Below are 19,112 nucleotides of genomic sequence, written 5' to 3'. Positions count from 1 at the left end.
AATTAAATAAATGATAATTTTTATCGTACGCAAAGGCTGGCTACAGACTCGTTGATATTTGTTAATCCCTTGCTCAGCTATTGATTTTAGAAAGGAATCAAAACTCTGTAAATTATGTAGGTATATTGATATCTACAATAGGTCATATAATATTGAATATGAATTAAGTATTTTGATAAAACCGGCATTATCAAGCACTATTCCAAAAAGTTTTACTGTCATTTCATGCAATTTTCAGTTTCTTGTAACATTTTTCGAGCTTTATGGACCAGAGACGAGAAATAATTTTTTTTAGCCTAAGGGAAAATGTTAAGCTGGTCTTTTTGGTGTTCAACTTTAATCTATTTTTTTCTTTCAAATTCGAGACGAATTAAAATAATGTTTTTAATTTATATTTCTATTTTTACATTATATGTAATTGATGTTCTGTATCGCCAATTGAGTTAACATTGATTGATTTATCAGATGGATTTAAATTCGTACGGCTGTCAAATTGGTCTCAAAAGTTAATGTCATTTTGATTTACTTTTATTATGTGGTTCGTTATGACATTTACTGTGTAACAATTCATGTTTCAATGCTTACACAACATTCAAATAAACAAAATCGATATATCAGCTAAAAAAATATTTTTTGCAATTATTACTCTATACCAACCTATGGTATTCTCCTTATCTAGTCTACTAACACACTAAGTAAAAAAATTGGATTTATTGTTTCTTCTAATAAAAAAATCACACTGGTTAGGTAGTAAGATAAGATTGCGGTCAGGGCGATCCGAGGATATCGCACCGTCTCCTTCGAGGCGGCGTGCTTGCTCGCCGGGGCGCCACCCTGGGACCTGGAGGCGGAGGCGCTCGCTGCCGATTACAGGTAGCGTAGCGACCTCCGCTCTAGGGGGGAAGGGTGCCCCGGCGAAGGAGTAGTTCGAGCGCGGAGGCTCCAATCTCGGCGGTCCGTGCTGGAGGCGTGGTCTCGCCGCTTCCTGCGGGATTCGAACACCGGTGCATCGCAACAACGAATGCACCGGACGTCTTATCCTTTAGGCCACGACGACTTGAACACGACAAGTTATATAAGCTGTAAGCTACCTATGGATTTAACTTTGTAGCGGCGACATGACAAGTGAAATTTTGTTAATTGTTTGTTTTCTGAATTTAGTCCTTTACAAGTTTTTCTACGTTTTTTCACAGTGGTTTATTAATTATATATTTACATAGTGTAGAATATATATAAAATACATGGTTTCGATTTTACAGCATAATTAGATATATGAACTCAAAACCTATTGCCGTTTTTTAGATCTGGATCTCGGTTTTACTCGGACTGTTGATTTCACCGAATTCCGGGTGCAACAGTTGGCGTCAAAATGTCATTTTGAATTTTACTGTCCAAAAGATAATCTATGATTCTCAATAACGGATTTTATTTGAATATTTGTGATTGTTTTGAAATCGTGAATGTAGAAGGTTTTTGCCTTTAGTTTTATGTGAACTCGAAATATAAATCATGTGTGACATAGGGGAAATAATTGACTATATTAAGTCATTGAAGAGAGGTTTTGACAAAGATTTATTTCAAAGTAAAATTGACGAATTAGGTTACATTGTTGACTCTGTGGGTTTGGATTATGATGATTTTCACACACTATTTAAAATTTGGCTTAACTTATCTATACGTAAGTTTTTTCTGTGTTTTCCACCGTTTATCATTAACAAGAAAACGCGAGTTTAAATATAAAAAATAATGGTTTTCTTTACTACTTCGGATTTTGATTTAAACTTATGTACGTGTAGTGGTGATCAAACACATGAACATGATGTAATTCAGCACTGTGTTATGATAAATCTTTCATGTTTTAACTTAACTTTAATAAAAAATCCATTTCAATTTATTCTTTGTTTTTCTTCCCCTAGGGAAAAAGGGGAACAGGGGGTCGGACAAGGTTCTTCTGTCATATCAATGAATTAACTTCTGATTTATTAAAAATAACATATTCTGCCACTGTTTTTCCTAACCACCCAGTTTGCTTACCAACTTTTGAATGAAACAGTCTGTGGATTTTTTTAGAACAATTACTGTCCCTGTTACCATCTTTACCATAAAAAAATATTAAAATATGGTAATTATAAACATACATGACCAAAGATTATGCTGGTAATTAAAAATTACCAAACATACATGACCAAAGATTATGCTGGTAAAAAATTAATGTTAAAGTACTTTGAGTATAAACTTAAGTTTAAAGTTAATGTACATCATTTGAAAAGATCAATGCTGCACATAATTTCATTTGAATTCAATACAAAAAAAGGAAGTGAATCTTATAGAAATATTAATCTTCAGGAAAATTAGGTTTGAATCATTTGTCACGGTTAAGCAATTGATAATAACTATAAATTACTACTTCAATACTAAAGTGAAATCAAAGAAACTTTGGTAAGCATTATAGGACATTTCATGTAAGCATTTATAGGACAGAAATTCAGTTTCCAATGGAAGTCAAGCAATCTCTCCTTGTTTAAATATTGTTTCTGAATGCATCCTTACAAAATAAATAATATTTTTTTTTAAGGAAATTAATTTAGTGTGTCTATTAGTTATTTACATACTGCTTTAGTTCTAATACTGTTTAGAAAACATGTGTAATAATTTTTATAAATAAATTTATAACTGTAATTCGAAGTAAAAATATTTAGTAAAACGCAACTAACTTGATTGCAGCTTTAACAAAATGGACAAGTCTCGGGGCATGCTTGATACCTCCAGATGCAGTGGAGGAAAAGACAGTAGATTATGCTATTCAGTGGATACTCATAAATTATGGAAATCAAAATTCATTTACCAAGACTGGATTTCTCCTTGACTGGCTCACAGGTAGTGCATTGCTATTGTAGGGGAATGATGCCCCGCCCCGCTTAGCTTACTATGCAGTTATTGTGCATATAGTAATGAGCAGCATATGTTAGTCAGTCAGTGGTCAACGTGCAGCGATCCACCGCGGTCGCTGACGCGAATAAAAATGTAATTATACGTAGTGTTTTAATGACCGCTCCGATGAGGCTTATGGAGGACAACACGCAACAAATAACCAGCGCACACGCCTCCTCCACGTCTTCTCCATATAAACCTCACACTGATTCGCCCGACGTGATCGTGTATAATATTTTCCTCCTCCGTCTTCTCCATAAAACCTCACACTGGTGACCCCGACGTGATATTCGCCCGACGTAATCGTGAAGGATATTTTTGGTGACGATGTATCCGGCCCAGCACGTGGGTGGCGCACTCATTGCGCAACCGCTTGTGGCATCTTTATCACGAAACGAAGAACTTCAGCTACCGCAATTTCCCACATTCTCGTAGATAAAAAACAAGTCATCGAAGTCGTCCCACAGCAAGTGTAGGGGAATGATGCCCCGCCCCGCTTAGCTTACTATGCAGTTATTGTGCATATAGTAATGAGCAGCATATGTTAGTCAGTCAGTGGTCAACGTGCAGCGATCCACCGCGGTCGCTGACGCGAATAAAAATGTAATTATACGTAGTGTTTTAATGACCGTTATAATATTTTCCTCCTCCGTCTTCTCCATAAAACCTCACACTATCATAATATTAAATATTTTAAACTTCAATTTTACCAAATTATTTTTCTTTAGTAAGGTTAATTAATAATTTCTGTAATAATGCATATGAGTATAGTAAAACAGTCATAAGTTTATTACAATTACATTTTCAGGTTTTTTTAATACAGCAAATATATACATTAAATTATACTCATTGAAATATAAAAATAAATACCTCTTTTGTGAAATTGTGACAAACTGTTATCTTATTATTATAATTATAGAAGCAAGTTAGGATTTAAGATTAATTAAATTTCACTTGGATAGGGTTTTTTGATTGTGAAAGCTGTTCAAGACTTACTGGTTTTTAATAATTTGTTCTGATATCAGCTGCCATGGAATGTGACTGCATCGATATGAAGGCCTTAGATTTTGGATATGAGCTTTTCTACTCCATGATGACCTATGAAACTCTGGTAAATATGTCTTCACAAATAAAAGCTATATTTATAAATAATAAGTAGATTATGGAATAATAGATTTGCTATATTAAGCTTAGTATTTACTAAATAATCCTGAATCCTGAATTTTCTATTCTATTCTATCAGTCTGTAAGCACAGACGTCTACTGCTGGACATAGGCCTACAAATCCTGATTAACATTCGTTTTTTTAAATATTGGATATTTCAAAAATGATAATGACTAAATTAGGTGTGTTCTAATGAGACCCTTATCTCATATCATCTCTAATATTACATGAACAAGAATGAAAAAGTAAGGGTAAAGTTTTGGTCAAGTTACATATTTTGAGTAATTTTCTTTCCCCCACATATTTTAGTGACCTTGAGGGGTCATACAATATTCCTTAACACATCTTTACTAAAGGTACTAAATGATGCATTTTTTTATAGACTCCTCAAGCTGTTAAATTAGTGTATACATTGACAAAGCCATCAGATGTGACGAGAAGAAGAGTTATAGAAATTCTTGATTGTGCTAAGAAGAGGGAAAGTAAAAAGGTATTACATTAAAAAAAATATTTGCATTAATATATTGTCAAGTTAACTTACAGATCACAATAACCAACTTTAAAGTTGTGGTATATTTAATTAAGAGAGTGTTAGGTGGCAACACCCAACCTTAATATGTGGATGACAGCATCAAAACACTTCTTCGAAAAAGTAGCGCCACACGATTATCATCTTAAAGGTGGCCACCTTTAATTACATATCCGAGCCAGGTGATGTTCACCCATCTCTTTATTGCCTGGGTAGGTAGACGGCCCACTTGATGGTGAGTGGTTACCGTCGCTCATGGACGTCAGCAATGCCAGGGGCAGAACCAAGCCACTGCCTACTGTTAAACCATAATGTTACATAATATGTTTTTATAAAATAAGAACATTTTAAAGAATATTTCAATCTCTCTCGTTACATTTTGCTTTGATTTATTTACAGAATTTGTTCCGTCAACTGCAAATTCTGCTTGGTTTGTTCAAATCTTACAAGCCTGAGTGTGTCCCGGAAAATGTACCGGCCATCTGTGTACATACAGCATTTAAGAAAATAAACAAAGATTTACTTGGCAGGTTTAAAAGAACTCAGGTTAGTGATTTTTTATTATAAGAAAACCATATTTAATACTGAAGAAAAGTTACTTTTAATTCCACTATAGATTACGAAAAAATTTATGATTTCACAGAATCATATTATTGTTGTCAGTTTATTGTCAGGCACCCAGTCAAACCTTCCTCCCTTCAATATTCCTCGCGCAAAATGATTTGGTTTTTTACTCGTCTGCACCCAACTAGATTGTGTTATTGCTCTACTTGTCAAGAGATGGCTCTCACTGTCAGTCGAGGTAGCGCTTGTATATTAATTGTAATTGTTGTATTTACATCTATGTTAACGTTCTCGATTGCGTAAAAGTTTACTCAAATTTGTATGGAATTGGAACAGCGCCTCTAGCGACAAACGTAGGATTACGCGATCGAGAAGTTAAAAAACATTGATTCGAAAAGTCATAGTCCTAGAAAATCTTTTGAAACAAACTTAGTGTTCATTCGTATGAGAAAACAAAAATGAGTGGTATAAAATATCATTACTAGAGAATACATTTTCTTCTATTAAACTTATTCACTCTAAAAGGCTGCTAAGTTATTAGAGTTGTTTGTATACTTAAAGCCTTACATGTACATACATGTACAAAAAATACATAAGAAAGATTTCTGTAAATTTAAAAACCGAATCATTTCAATTTTGGTAACCAGCTTGAAGCATTCATGATGTAGTGAATAAGGTGCTGTATGAACTCTTACATTAAATAAACTCTTATAGAATGGCGCGACTATGCCAGAGTTCAAAACCAAACGACATTGTCTGAATTGAAGGAATGAATGAAATTCCCTAAAACTGTTTTGTGGCAGGGTACATGTTTGATTTTTATTACGCGATGTTATACTTTTATAGTTAAAGGTATGAACACGTCATGTCCAACGGCTACAGTAACCATTTAACATCAGGTGGGTCAAAAACATGACCCGGTCTGCCCATCTAGATCATACTAAAATTATATAGGAACATATTATTACGTTGGTTATATTTTATCTTATTATTTTCATAGGAGCGGAGAAACCGACAAAGTAAAGAAAAACAACACTTGATATGGCTAAATCCAATTAACATGGTTAGTAGTTTTTTTCTTCTTAAATACACAAATACACATCTCGCTGTCAATTACTTTAGTTTCATAATTTGATTGAATTCTAGGCTAGAGGTCGCAATAAAAAAGTAGTACCACTGGTACCAAACATGGAGTTCTTCAACATTGGATCTAAACAGTATGATCAAAAAGAACCGCAGAAGAATTACTTGGATTTTTCAGAGTAAGAGAATTTAAAATTATAATTTGCGTAATTACTGGTGGTAGGACCTCATGTAAGTCTGCGCTTATAGGTTCCACCACCACGCCTATTTCTGCCGTGAAGCAGTAATGCGTTTCGGTTTGCAGGGTGGGGCAGCCGTTGTAAATATACTGAGACCGTAGAACTCATATCTCAAGGTGGGAGGCGGCATTTACTTCGTAGACGTCTATGGGCTTCAGTAACCACTTAAAACCAGGTGGGCTGTGAGCTCGTCAGACCATCTAAGCAATAAAAAAAATCTAACGTAAGTCGGTGAAGTGGTCTAAAAGACATAATATGTATGGACTAACTTTAGCCCGCGACTCCTTCCGCGTGGAATAGTTACTTTGGCATAACGCTAAATTTTACCTCCACTTCATTAACGTAGAAAGTGAAAATATTTTTGAATTATAGAATGTTAAGGAGCTATTTAAACTCATATTTTGAAATATTCTTTTTTGATGCTCCACTTGTATTGGTCTTAGAGTGATGTTATATAGCCTATAGCCTTCCTCAATAAATGGGCTATTTAACACTGAAAGAATTTTTCAAATCGGATTAGTAGTTCAAACAAACAAACTGTTCAGCTTTATAATATTAGTATAGATGTGTGTCTTGTTGCCGTTTCCCAGCCCGGCGTCGGTGGTGCAGCTGGCGGCTTGCGGGCGGGCGGCGCGGCCGGCGCGGCTGCGTGCGCTGCTGTGCGGGCCGGCGCTGCTGCTGGCCGCCGCCGCCGCCGACCAGCACGCCTTCCTCTCGCACGACCTGCGGCATCTGCTCGACAACTGTGACTATTTTTATTTAGTTTTTTAACTTGCGGTTATCGTGAGTGAGTGCCCCGTCGTCCATGCCGGTCACCGTCCTCGCCGAACCCATCGCTTGCGATAAAGGGCTCGACAAGTAAATTAACCCATAGACACAGCCCACTGAGTTTCAGTGAGTCGCCTTTCCGATCCGGTAGTAGATTCAGCGAAGCACTGCTCTTGCTAGGGCCAGTGTTAGCAACACTCCGGTTTGAGCCCCGTGAGCTCACCTACACGTCAAGCTGAAATAGCCTCTCAAGGCTATCAGCATAGGTAGGAAAAAGATGTGTGGTGTCGTGGGACACCAGATAGGAACGAAGTTCCTTATTCTAAAAATATTAATTTTAAGTTCTATTTGAGGTATAAAGAAAATAATTATTTGGGTATACATTTTTTTTTTTTTTTTTTCTTTATAAAAAATAATAAAATGCTACTTTACAAAGCTATCAACTTTATTTTATTCACAATGATTTATAAAAAATATATTATGATAATATACAAAGAAACAGCTATTTATATGAATAATAATTATAACCGTCTTCACGTAGACTATACATTAGACACAGTATAACCATCATACTAAGACTATACATAAATACTAAAAATCTTACGTTACGGACGTGTTTTCCCGGTTAGGGTACCCCTCCGCATCGTCCCATAAGGAACTTCGTTGCAAAATAATCTCGAATTTCTCGTCGTCCCTGAATATAAATAAATATATAAAGAAAAACCTTTATTATTTAAAACTCTTTAGTTTTTAAAAAGGATTTTTCTTCTGTGTCGTTCATTATCACGGAGTGAAATCTGTCATTCAGTGAAAAAAGAGCTCAGTTTTGTATAGTTTATTAATACTGTTTACTGGTTAATTTTTAATATAAATTTTAAAAGAGATTTAAGGGTTTTAAATGTTGTTTTATATCACAGAAAACACAAGTCTTTTATTGTTTATTCATTCTGAAGCACTCCATATCATAAAAATATAAAAAATCATTACACATTGTCTTGAAAGTCGAATTTAACTCGATTCATATTTTGAAAAAATAAGCCATGGTGAACTTGGTCATATTACACATATTATGTAGTACTAGAATTAAATTTTAATTTTAATTTTTTCCCTAGGTTTCTTAGACATATCGCCCTACAGCTATGCCGAGAAACAAGATTTGCTACAAAGACTGGCCCTCTTACAAAGTACTTTATTGCAAGGCATCCCTGTCATCACCAGATTTTTGGCGCAGTTCTTGCCTCTATGGAATGAGAGAGATTACTTTACAGAGGTGATTAATATTTCTTACTACTCACCAAAAGAATGATATTGTTGTGTTTAAACATATGTTTTATCAGTTTCTTTGTTAAATTTTGAATGTTTGGGAGTTATAAAATTAAATTGAAAACATTACAATACTCTGAGTAATTTGATATATGTCATAGCTGATCATCACAATGTTGACAGATCTTGCAGCTAGTGGAGTGGGTGAGCGTGGACAGTCCGGATCACCTGGGCTACATAGTGGGTCCCCTCATTAAGATATATCATCGGGCTCAACCATTGGAACAATGCGCCATACTCAAGAGCCTTACACAGATGTACATTAATCTTGTAAGTATTTTGAGATAATGTTTTTGTTAATTTAAATGGGTGGGCAAGTTCACAATCTACTTGATATTAAGCAGTTACATAAGTCATAGACATATGCGAAATTCTCATGCCACTGGCGTCTGGTATTATATAAAGGCTGCTCTTGCCTTACCGGAACCCGTGTTTTGATCATGGAACAAGTTGACCTGGTAAGTTATCTGTCCGTTTTGGTTTACAAATGTGCCCTACCACTAGCAGATACCAGTGTACTGCTATCATATCCCGAGAATGTTGCCGCCTAGTCTTCAGCAAAGGTCGCCTATACGACACACGGAAAAAGATTTATTGGTGTAATTCTCTGATGATGGATACGAACGTGTGGACAAATAATTAAAATTCAAATCGTTTTAGGTATACGCCAGTACGCGGCGTCGGCAATACTTCATGGCGATTGACACGCCTAAAGAGAATTACGATGTCGTGTTGCCGAGGCTGGCGGCGGGGCTGGGGGAAATGGGCGAAAAAGCCTTGCAGTACAACCCGGGTATGTTCGGATACGTGCAACCAATTACATAGTAGGTACAAAAAGGGAGAAATGTGTTGTTTGAACTCAGAACTAAAAATAAAGGAACCACATTACTTCACATGCGGCCCGCGATGCATGTTTTAATCAGAAAATAATTTTGGATATAAATAGTTTGGATAATAGAGTTCTTTGTCGAAACATATAATCAATATTTGGTATAATTTATCTTTACTCTTGTAACATTCCATTCTCATGACATCATTTAAAAGTGAAGCTATCTTTTACTATTATTGGGGGAATTCCCGGAAAGTATTTTGTTTTTAAAATATATTTTTCTGCGGCCCTCCAGCTTTTGTAGTAAAGCTTAAATAAGCCCGCAAAGGTATGTAGCTTGGACAGTCTTGATATAGGTTATAATAATGTGGTTGAGCATATTTTTTACCTCTTTATTGCATTTTGTAGATAACCGTGAAGATTTAAAACGATTCTTAACCCAATGTACTTGATTAATGTACTCATTGTACAATTGAGACTTATGTACGCATTAAAATCTGCTGGCATAGTTTGAATAGCAGAATATTTTCCTTGAACACCCTTTTTGTTTACAGTCACCCCAAAAATCGTTGTCGTGTTTCTCTATTGAAATTCCTATATCGAAAACAATAATAACAATATATTATCTACGTTAAACACAGATAAAATATTAGAATAAAGTTTATATTGTTTTGATTGTGCTGTTATTATAATATTTGAGATACAGACGTTCGCAAAGTAAAGCGCCATTGTGTAAGCAGTTAGAACGTAATATTTTTTTTTTTATTGTTCACAGATGATATGAGAGTTTTATTCAGCAACATATGGTCAGTTGAGTGTCGTTCGCGCGCTCACCTACTGTACAACATAGGGCTGGGACCAATACCAGGATTGTTGTCATTGTCGTTGCCATTGTTAGGAGTTTCGGCGGCTTTAATCGAGAAGATGGCTGCCCTGTTGGTTATGTAAGTATGGTCGGTTTTCATAAAGTGGCTCGAAGAGGTATACTAGCTGTAAGAAACTAGTCTGTGAAGCACATTTGCAAATATAGTTTATTGAAAGAAACGTCATCGTCGTGAAACGAATACCTGGTATGTGAATAAAGGATTACAATTTTTTTAACGAAAATTTAATTGGGTTACTAATCTTGATAATCAAAAGATCGAAATCGCCAAATAGTGCACACGGCAGATATTGATTTGAAAACGACGAACACAGCGCGCGGCAGAGCCATGTCGCTTCGTGCACCAGAGCAAGCTTGGTGCTTTTAGGACCCCTAAGCACCGGTCACCGTCCTCGTCAAACTTTTCGATCACGACGAAAAGTTTGACAAGCGAACTAACCCATAGACACCTACAGCCCACTGAATTTCTCTCCGGGTCTTCTGAGTGGGTCACATTTCCGATCCGGTAGGAGATTCTGCGAAGCACTACTCCTGCTAGGGCTAGTGTTGGTAAATTCTCTCAGCTTGAGCCCGTGAGCTCACCTACCCGTCCTCGCGTAGTTAGAATAGCCTCATAGACTACCAGCAAATAGGTAGAAAAAAAAGCAAGGCGCCGTGCTCACGTGTAAAGCTTATCAGTCTTGGCTGAGGGACCCGCGTTGGATTTGTTTAATGTCTGTGATATATATCCGTCCGATTTATAATGATTTATACACCGTTACAGATACAAAAAGATCTTCACTCGCCTCAAATCGACGAATGCGATCAGCGCGACTCACACGGAGCAGATACAGATACTGCACAGGTACTCTGTGGACCTCAGCTCGCTGTACACGGAGGAGTCGCTCAGGGGCCGCGGCAACGGCTTCGTGTTCGACAAATTACATCCCCAGCTCGTCTCGAAACTGTACCACCTGATCCCCGAGCCGGATACCAAGTTGAGCGTACGGAGTCACATAGCCTTCGCTGCGTACACGTACGTCGCGCTGGGTGACGTGGACGAGCGCGACGCCGACAACAAGGCGTGGTACCGCGCGTTTCTGGAACACGAATTCTCGTATTTGGCCAAGTTTTTTAAGAAAACCGTACCCGAGCTGAGAATGTGAGGGTGCGTAACGCGCGCACGCACTGCGGGCGCGGACCTGACGTGCACATTTTAATTTTAGTTCTTCTGAAAATGTAATTTGCTATTGTTATTGACATTGTATAATGTATTAAAGCTGATATTGTCTGTTCGTTGTCGTAAGCAACAAATGAATGAACTGAGTTTTCGAGAATGTGGTGCGTGAGACAGAGACAGCGATAGTTTTAACTCGCATGCTTGTGTTTGTAAGTTTCTGTGTAGTCCTTGACGAATTGAATTTTTATTTTAACAGAACCGCCTGTACCTCAGTTCGTTGAGTACGAGAATCCTCGTTTGTAAAATATTTATAATGTAGTTTTTATTATAGTTTAGATAAGGTTTCGTAAAATAAGTTTCTTGTGACAACAGTTGAAATTATGATTAATATCCTTTATGTATTTTTTTAATTAATAAACGTAAACCACCGGCATGTTATTGTGTTTGTTTTAACAGTCCTAAAAGCCTTTGTTTTAGTGAATTTTGAAAAGATTTTGTGGGATGATTCTCTGGTAGCGAACTCATAAAAATGACCTCGCAAATACCGTTGTCCACCTTGATGTATGAGGTCCTGATGATTGATGCATTGAATTAAACTCAACACTGCACGAAGGAGCTCCTTCGATTTGCAGCGGAAACAACCGGGTTGCGGTTTTAACCCGTACAAGCGAACGAGAAATTTCCCAAGAACCAACACAAAAAAGGATCAAAAAATGTTTTTAATTCTTTACGGGATAAACGCGAGCTCATAGCTAATAGTAACGTAACAACGTAACGTTACGTAACGTAAATCTTGAGACGAGAGATCAAAGTCTCAATTGAACTGAACTACGGCCGTCCCACACTTCAAATCAGAACATATAGCTACTTCGTGGCTGAAATATGATGGCGATACCTACTCGTGCGGACTTACAGCCTACTAATAATCTTATATGAATTAAAATGGTACAAACGCCTACATGTACTGACTGATGTTACATAAGAGTCTGAAAGGAGTCTTTCTCGGTGACTTGCTACTTTGTGGGTTGCTGATTGGCCAAAGTGGCTTGTTTTCAATAAAAAATAAAACCTATACATGGTAAGAATCTACGATACTATTTGGGTGTTATTGGGATTAGAAATTATGTGATTAACAACGAAATTCTAGAAATTCTAAACGAATATACGTCAGTAATCGGTAATGAAGACCTGTTCATATTCATTATGTGTAGAAATCTATTAATAAGTATTTGTGTTGCAAAAAGAGCAAGCAGCCCTTGAGTTTCTTCCCGATTGTTGAGGTTTTTTTTTAATATCCGCGAAAGTAAACTGTATGAAACTGATGGCAAGACATCTTGTGAGTCCGCACGGGTATTTATCACCTCTCTGCCTATTTCTGCCGTAAAGCAGTAATGCGTTTAAAGAGTGGGGCAGTCGTTGTATTGTAAAAACGGAGACCTAAGAAGTCATGTCTCGAGAGGGGTGGCGACATTTAGGGTCGTAGTTGACTATGGGCTCCGGTAACCACTTAACACCAGGTGGGCCGTGAGCACGCTCACCCATACAAGCAATATTTTTTTTTATGAAAGTTACCTTTACGAAAGATATCGGTATCCTAATGTTTTCTAAAGGGATATTTAAAGCATGCTTAACACCTACAGTAGGTACTGAAATAAATTGAAATTCCTGAAAATAATATTATTTTAAAAGCTCGCGTTCAACTGTGCTGCTAATTTATTTACATCTCAACCAATGATCAAAATAGCATAGACGAAGTATTTATTGAATGCACGATTTGGCTAATGAAATGCTTACATTTTATAATTACCAAATTTTATGGTACAAGTATTCGATGTGTGTGTTTCAAAGTTATTTTAAAAACGTATCCACCTAGAACAATCCGAGATTGTATTTATATGCTTTTATATCAACCCATATTCTTTTCTTATGCTTATGCCTATAAGTTCGTCCCCATTCTAAGTAGAGGACGACTGTTGAATAAAAGATGAATTTCACAAATAGTTAAGTGCTTCTAAAAAGAGCTCTTATGTTTTCTGTATTCTCGGAGTTCGTACAATTACGTGGAAACACTTTCTCTCACAGGCACCCAGCTTACTTTTCCATTTTCTCTTGTTACTGGTGCTCATTTATTTTTCGTGGTCCGCTCGAAGCATAAATTATGGACACCGTGGCCCTAGACGGGTTCGGAGCGGGGTGTCACGCGCGGGGTGGTCCCTCCCCACGACCACTCGCCCTCCGCTTCAATGAGAAATGTTTCAGAGCCTTTTGTCCCCTCGTGTCGCTTTTTGCGAGCGACATCTTCAAGGATACTGTGTTAATCGGACCCTGCGATACTTTTTGTGAATTCCGCCTACGGAAGTCGACTGGAAAAACTGATTTTTTCCTCTGTATTCGTTGGGCATCCTTTGTCTTTGATTGTTGTTTGCCGGGAATTGCCTATATTAGATTTCCTTTTTATTTATTTCTTTTTGTGTGTGTTTTATTTCGTCTGTCAAAGAAATAAGATAGTATTCTTAATTGCGAAACTTTAAGTTTATTGTTTTGCTGGCAGTTTTATTTTTGTAGTAATTTTATAGCCACAAAAGAAATAATATAGGAATAATATAGAATTTTGTAACGGCACCGTGTATAATTCTTCAATTTATTATACATATTATCCAGATTCAAGTAGCACTCCGAACAAAATTCAATGAATGTCAGTAATTGGCTGATTGATTCTGATCAGTAATCGATCATTTCATCGCTTCACAAGCCCTGTTCCGTGAGGTTAAAATACGAAAGGTGACTCTGTCGACTTTGAGAAATTTCTGCTTACTCTGCTCTCACTCCGAAGATATTGATCGAGATGTCTCGGTCACACGATATACATAATGTCAACAACGCATATAAAAATGTGCTCTAACATATGCCGACTATAGTAGTTCACGATGTGTGTTATTTTATCAGAGTTCGATGTCAAAAGTTATTGTGGTATTTTGAAGCATCCGTAATGTATTTATTAGGTAAGATGTGCTCGCACGTATCAATGGATGCGACCTATACTTGAGCTAAAATCCTGTGAGCAAGTAAAAATGTTACGAAATAAAGACGTGTGCGAATTCACAAATGATGATCAACTATGATGGTGGAAATCACATCTATAAACTTTATTCATTCACGTATATATTTACATCTCGGTAGGGTGTATTGTAAGTCCTAATTGGTAGATACCGCTATTTTACCGTTAACAATTGACAATAAATGACCTATTTGACAATATGCGTTCTCTACTAGTTAATCAAAAGCAGTGAAGTATGAAGCCTAATCAAAAGCGATGTAGAGAAAGTCATGAAATGACACATTTGATAAGTATGTTTAACACTAATATATAAGTAAAAAAAATCGACCGACGACCTGCTAAAACTCGCGGGAGACCGCCAGATGCAGGTTGCGCAAGACAGGTCATTGTGGTGAACTTTGAGGGAGGCCTGTTTCCAGCAGTGGACGAGCGTGGGCTGAAATATATATACCTACATAGTATTACGCACTGGGGTTCGGGATAAATAAAAATTCTACCGAAGTACAAATTGAAGCTGTATTAACGCTTAGAACACTCACAGAACACTTTAAATTTCTCAATTCACTTCGTCCGCTTCGCTTCAGGTGATCTTTTCGCTCTTTCGCTTCGAGTAGTTCCGATTACTAACTGACTGCGTGCCATCTTTGCAATGCTTTTTAGTCGATACGACATCCCTAATTATCGAGAACATTCCTCAGAAGTCGAGTATTTTCGATGTGTGTTTCCGCTATCTGACAATAGATGGCGTTTTACTTCTCGAGCTTTCTAGATGTTACTAGATCCTTTGATATTCATTTCGGCTATTCGGCGATAGATGGCGTTATTCTTACCGGCGTAACAATAGTGATAATAGGCCTTGTAGCAGCTTTGACAGAGAAGTTGACAAGTGCGCGTTTGGGATGGTATGGACATGTGATGTATCAATCAAAATATGCCCGTGCAGTAATAATTTTTCAATATCCTTCTTGAAGAAGTCAGGTGTATGGGAGTTAACGAAATTTTGAGTAGCATTTTGTACTGCCTCTCGATTATTGAACATTACCCAGCCAAGAAGTTGCTTAAACTTTGATAAAGTAGAAGTCTTATATTATATGAGATCGATCGTTGTCGCGTAGCAGCAGTGGGGACGAGCTATTAATCAATGTTGGTCGGAGATTCTGGAATTTTACCATCAGTTTGATTTTTTACATCAAAATTACCATGTGAGCAGCGTCGAAAGTCGAATATCGAAGTGTTGAATATCGAGTCGTATTTTCGTTTGTACTTCACTATTGTGAAGTGTACGTGTTGTACTATTCACTTCGTACACGTCATTATTGTTGTTCGGGATTGCTGCCGCGACGGAACTCGTGTCCTCCTGAGCTTGCTTTTGTTTATGGTGTCCGCATTGATGAAAACATATACAAATCTAGTCTAAACAATACACACAAATCGATAACCAAATTATTGAATTTCAAAATATAAATATTTTTTTTTTTAATTTAGAATTTATTTCCAGTCATATAGTTTTAATAAAAATTACGTTTCAAATCGGCAGTATTGTAAAACGGCAACTTTATAAGTCATCATAAAGATCTATAATTATGAACATATTTAATACCTTATATAAGTAACTGCTGACGTCGAAAAGTCTGAGTCTGGTGAATGAAAAACAAAAAAGCGTCGTAAAAAATGTTTATTAATTCAATGACATTATTTAGTATATAGAAATGGACAAATATATTTATTTTAAAATATCACACATCAATATGTGTAGCTGCAAAATAATACGTAAAATCTTTTTAACTTTACCACGTTCGCCGACTGCAAGCTTCCTAATGCCTGCAAAAGTTCCCTAACGACCGTGTTTCTAATTAGGGACTCGTGTTTTAATTTAAGCTCGTCGTTTCCTCGAAAAAATTGCGGCAGACGTAAGCGAAAACACGTAGGTATATTTTTCTTTTAATCTGATCTCCTTGCCCGGGGCGTCGCTCACGTATGCGCTCGAGATTCGTATGCGCGGAGTTTAATGACGTACAATAAGCTGTTTTACAACGAAAATTTTATTCTTTCATTCCGGAAAATTATGTTATCCTTTCGGATATTTAAATTATTCCTGTAAGCTGTGTGTAATTATGTGTATGTATGTATTTTATTATTTTATACATAGGTATATTAAATTGTAGTATGTTTATTTATGCATACAAAGTCATATGTAATCTATATAAGTACCTATATTTAACATTATGTGTATTCTACAATACTGAGATATTACTTTAAGGAAGATTTTTGTTTTGATTTTGTTCTTTTTTTTGTTTTGTTGTTGTTGTTTGTTATTCTGTTGTTAATGCACCTACCATGCATTATCTCTGCACCACCCTATGGTCGACTGGAAGAGAATGCCCATGGCATTAAGTCCGCCTGTGTGCAAGTTTTGTTTTGTGCATAAAGTATAAATAAATAAATAAAATAAAATAAATTCTAAGTGACAGCCACGAGGTTGCGTGCTCATCTCCTAAATTGTTATACTAGATTTTTATGTACAATCCTTGATCGTGGTACTCATTGTATGACGTAAAAAAATCAATCACTCAATGCCAGTGGATATTTTAATGGTTTAGTAAATCATGCTAGTAGTAAAGATACAAAAGTGATTATGGAACCGTGTTAAACCATATTTGGCGTCAGTAATTCTTCGCATCGAACATGTAAACGTATATTTACGAGTCGTCCCAACGATATGGTAACGAGATGAGTCACAAAAGATCATTCTCAAGTGATTTAGCGCAAAGTAAGGACTCACGCGTTGTTTTCACATATAAAAATGCGCGCAACTGGTAACAATTGATAGGGGTGGCGGGAAGGGTGCTTTAGTTCATATCTGGACCGTGGAGCCCTTGGCACCCCACATTCTTTGAACCCTGCTCAAAAAAACGCGGCCCGTGTTTTCGTTCGGGAAACGTTTGCTCTCGTTTTTGGCAAATTGCTTTTTATAGTCGATGAAGACTTCATATTGCTCACACATTTTTTTTCATTTAGGTACTTAAAATATAACTAGTTCAATTAATCTAAAAGTATATTTGAAAATAGTTAACTAAAGAAGTATGCTGAAGAATCCACAAACTATTTTCAAAAAGAGATTACTGATAGGGTATTGTGAGTAGGTAGACATCACCTTCCTACCTATCTGTACCGCAAACCAGTAGTATGTTGTCTAATAGTGGTATAACCGACAATACAATTGATACTTCGATCGCGTCTCAAGATATCAAGGTTCCATTCACATTGTTATCCGATATGGGATGTATGGAATACAGCAACCCTTTCCACTAGCAGTGCCGTGAGCTCATTTTGTTCTCTAGAGAAGAAAATGTACTGGATTGTAATTTAAGAAGAGACCGTTTATATACAAATATATTCTAGTTTAAATTATAATAAAATATATTTTCGTTTAGAATTTACTGGTGGTTGGACCTCTTGTGAGTCCGCGCGGGTAGGTACCACCACCCTAACCTATTTCTGCCGTGAAGCAGTAATGCGCTTCGGTTTGAAGGGTGGGGCAGCCGTTGTAACTATACTAAAGACCTCAGAACTTATATCTCAAGGTCGGTGGCGCATTTACGTTGTAGATGTCTATGGGCTCCAGTAACCATTTAGCAGCAGGTGGGCTGTGAGCTCGTCCACCTATCTAAGCAATAAAAAAGAAAAATAATTAGCCGTAGGTTCAATTGAAGCGAATGCTATATAAGATACATATTCAGTTTCGCGTATGGTAGCAATTTGTGGTAGACACGGATAGAGTTTGCGCTTAACGCTGGGTAGATTGCTGTTTAAGCACACACAACAAATCCAAATGTCAAAGCCCTTATAAACCAACGAGATCTGCAAACACGGGTGTTGAATCGTGTTAGTGTGGGCGAGAGCCCGGCTGCTGTCTGTACCCGAATCGATAAAATTCGGGTCCGCGCCCCCGTGCGTTGCCATGGCGACGCGCTCCGAATCCCCTAGCTCCGCCCCGCCGCATCTCACAGAACACCGATGTTGACTTAGACGGATAGGGTAAGAGGCTTATTAATGGTTTTATGTTACTTTCGCTTTACCTATAGAAACGACTACCTTGCACAACCCTTAAAAATTAGGGGTAAATATTTTTAAGTTTTTTTTTTTTTTTTTGCCAAATCGGCTTTTTACTTGGAAGACAATGCTGTTATCTGACGAGAACGATATTATTATCAGAGTACAATGACTACTGGAGAAAAATGAAAAAGAAATAGGCTGAAAACAATTTACGTTACTCCCTCCGCCATTTTGCTAGACTGCGTGACGCCTTTGGAACTCCAAAGCGTTCGCGTTTACGCGCCTTGTCAACATTACCATTACTCTCATTCGTTACTCGATCTTCGCAACGTTGATTATTCAAATGAGCATCGATTAATGTACAAAACACGATAACTATTCGATGCGAATTCGAAATGTGGTTGTAACACACGCTCCGGGTGATTATCTAAATAATTTGATAGCACGTTCATGCGTTTCAAATTGTTTTTGATGCTAGTACATTTTAGAGAGTCTTCTCAGCCTTTATAGTTTACGATCATTAAA

At 36.9% G+C, this 19,112-nt stretch overlaps 1 protein-coding gene across 1 annotated transcript; it reads left to right on the top strand.

Moving 5' to 3' along the window:
* Positions 1 to 1,319: 1,319 nt before the first annotated feature.
* LOC114246009 (centromere protein I) lies at positions 1,320 to 11,906 on the top strand. The gene is made up of 13 exons (XM_028178372.2): positions 1,320 to 1,678; positions 2,725 to 2,877; positions 3,957 to 4,042; positions 4,479 to 4,586; positions 5,025 to 5,171; positions 6,190 to 6,252; positions 6,336 to 6,451; positions 7,102 to 7,256; positions 8,392 to 8,549; positions 8,726 to 8,872; positions 9,263 to 9,395; positions 10,207 to 10,375; positions 11,078 to 11,906. The coding sequence occupies exons 1-13, from the start codon at positions 1,510 to 1,512 to the stop codon at positions 11,457 to 11,459; spliced, it is 1,986 nt and encodes a 661-aa protein (XP_028034173.2). The 5' UTR covers positions 1,320 to 1,509; the 3' UTR covers positions 11,460 to 11,906.
* Positions 11,907 to 19,112: the final 7,206 nt, after the last annotated feature.

Source organism: Bombyx mandarina, chromosome 04 (genome assembly GCF_030267445.1).
Source record: "Bombyx mandarina strain Sakado chromosome 04, ASM3026744v2".
NCBI classification, from domain to species: Eukaryota; Metazoa; Arthropoda; class Insecta; order Lepidoptera; family Bombycidae; genus Bombyx; species Bombyx mandarina.
This window is presented reverse-complemented; position numbering and strand designations above follow the sequence as displayed.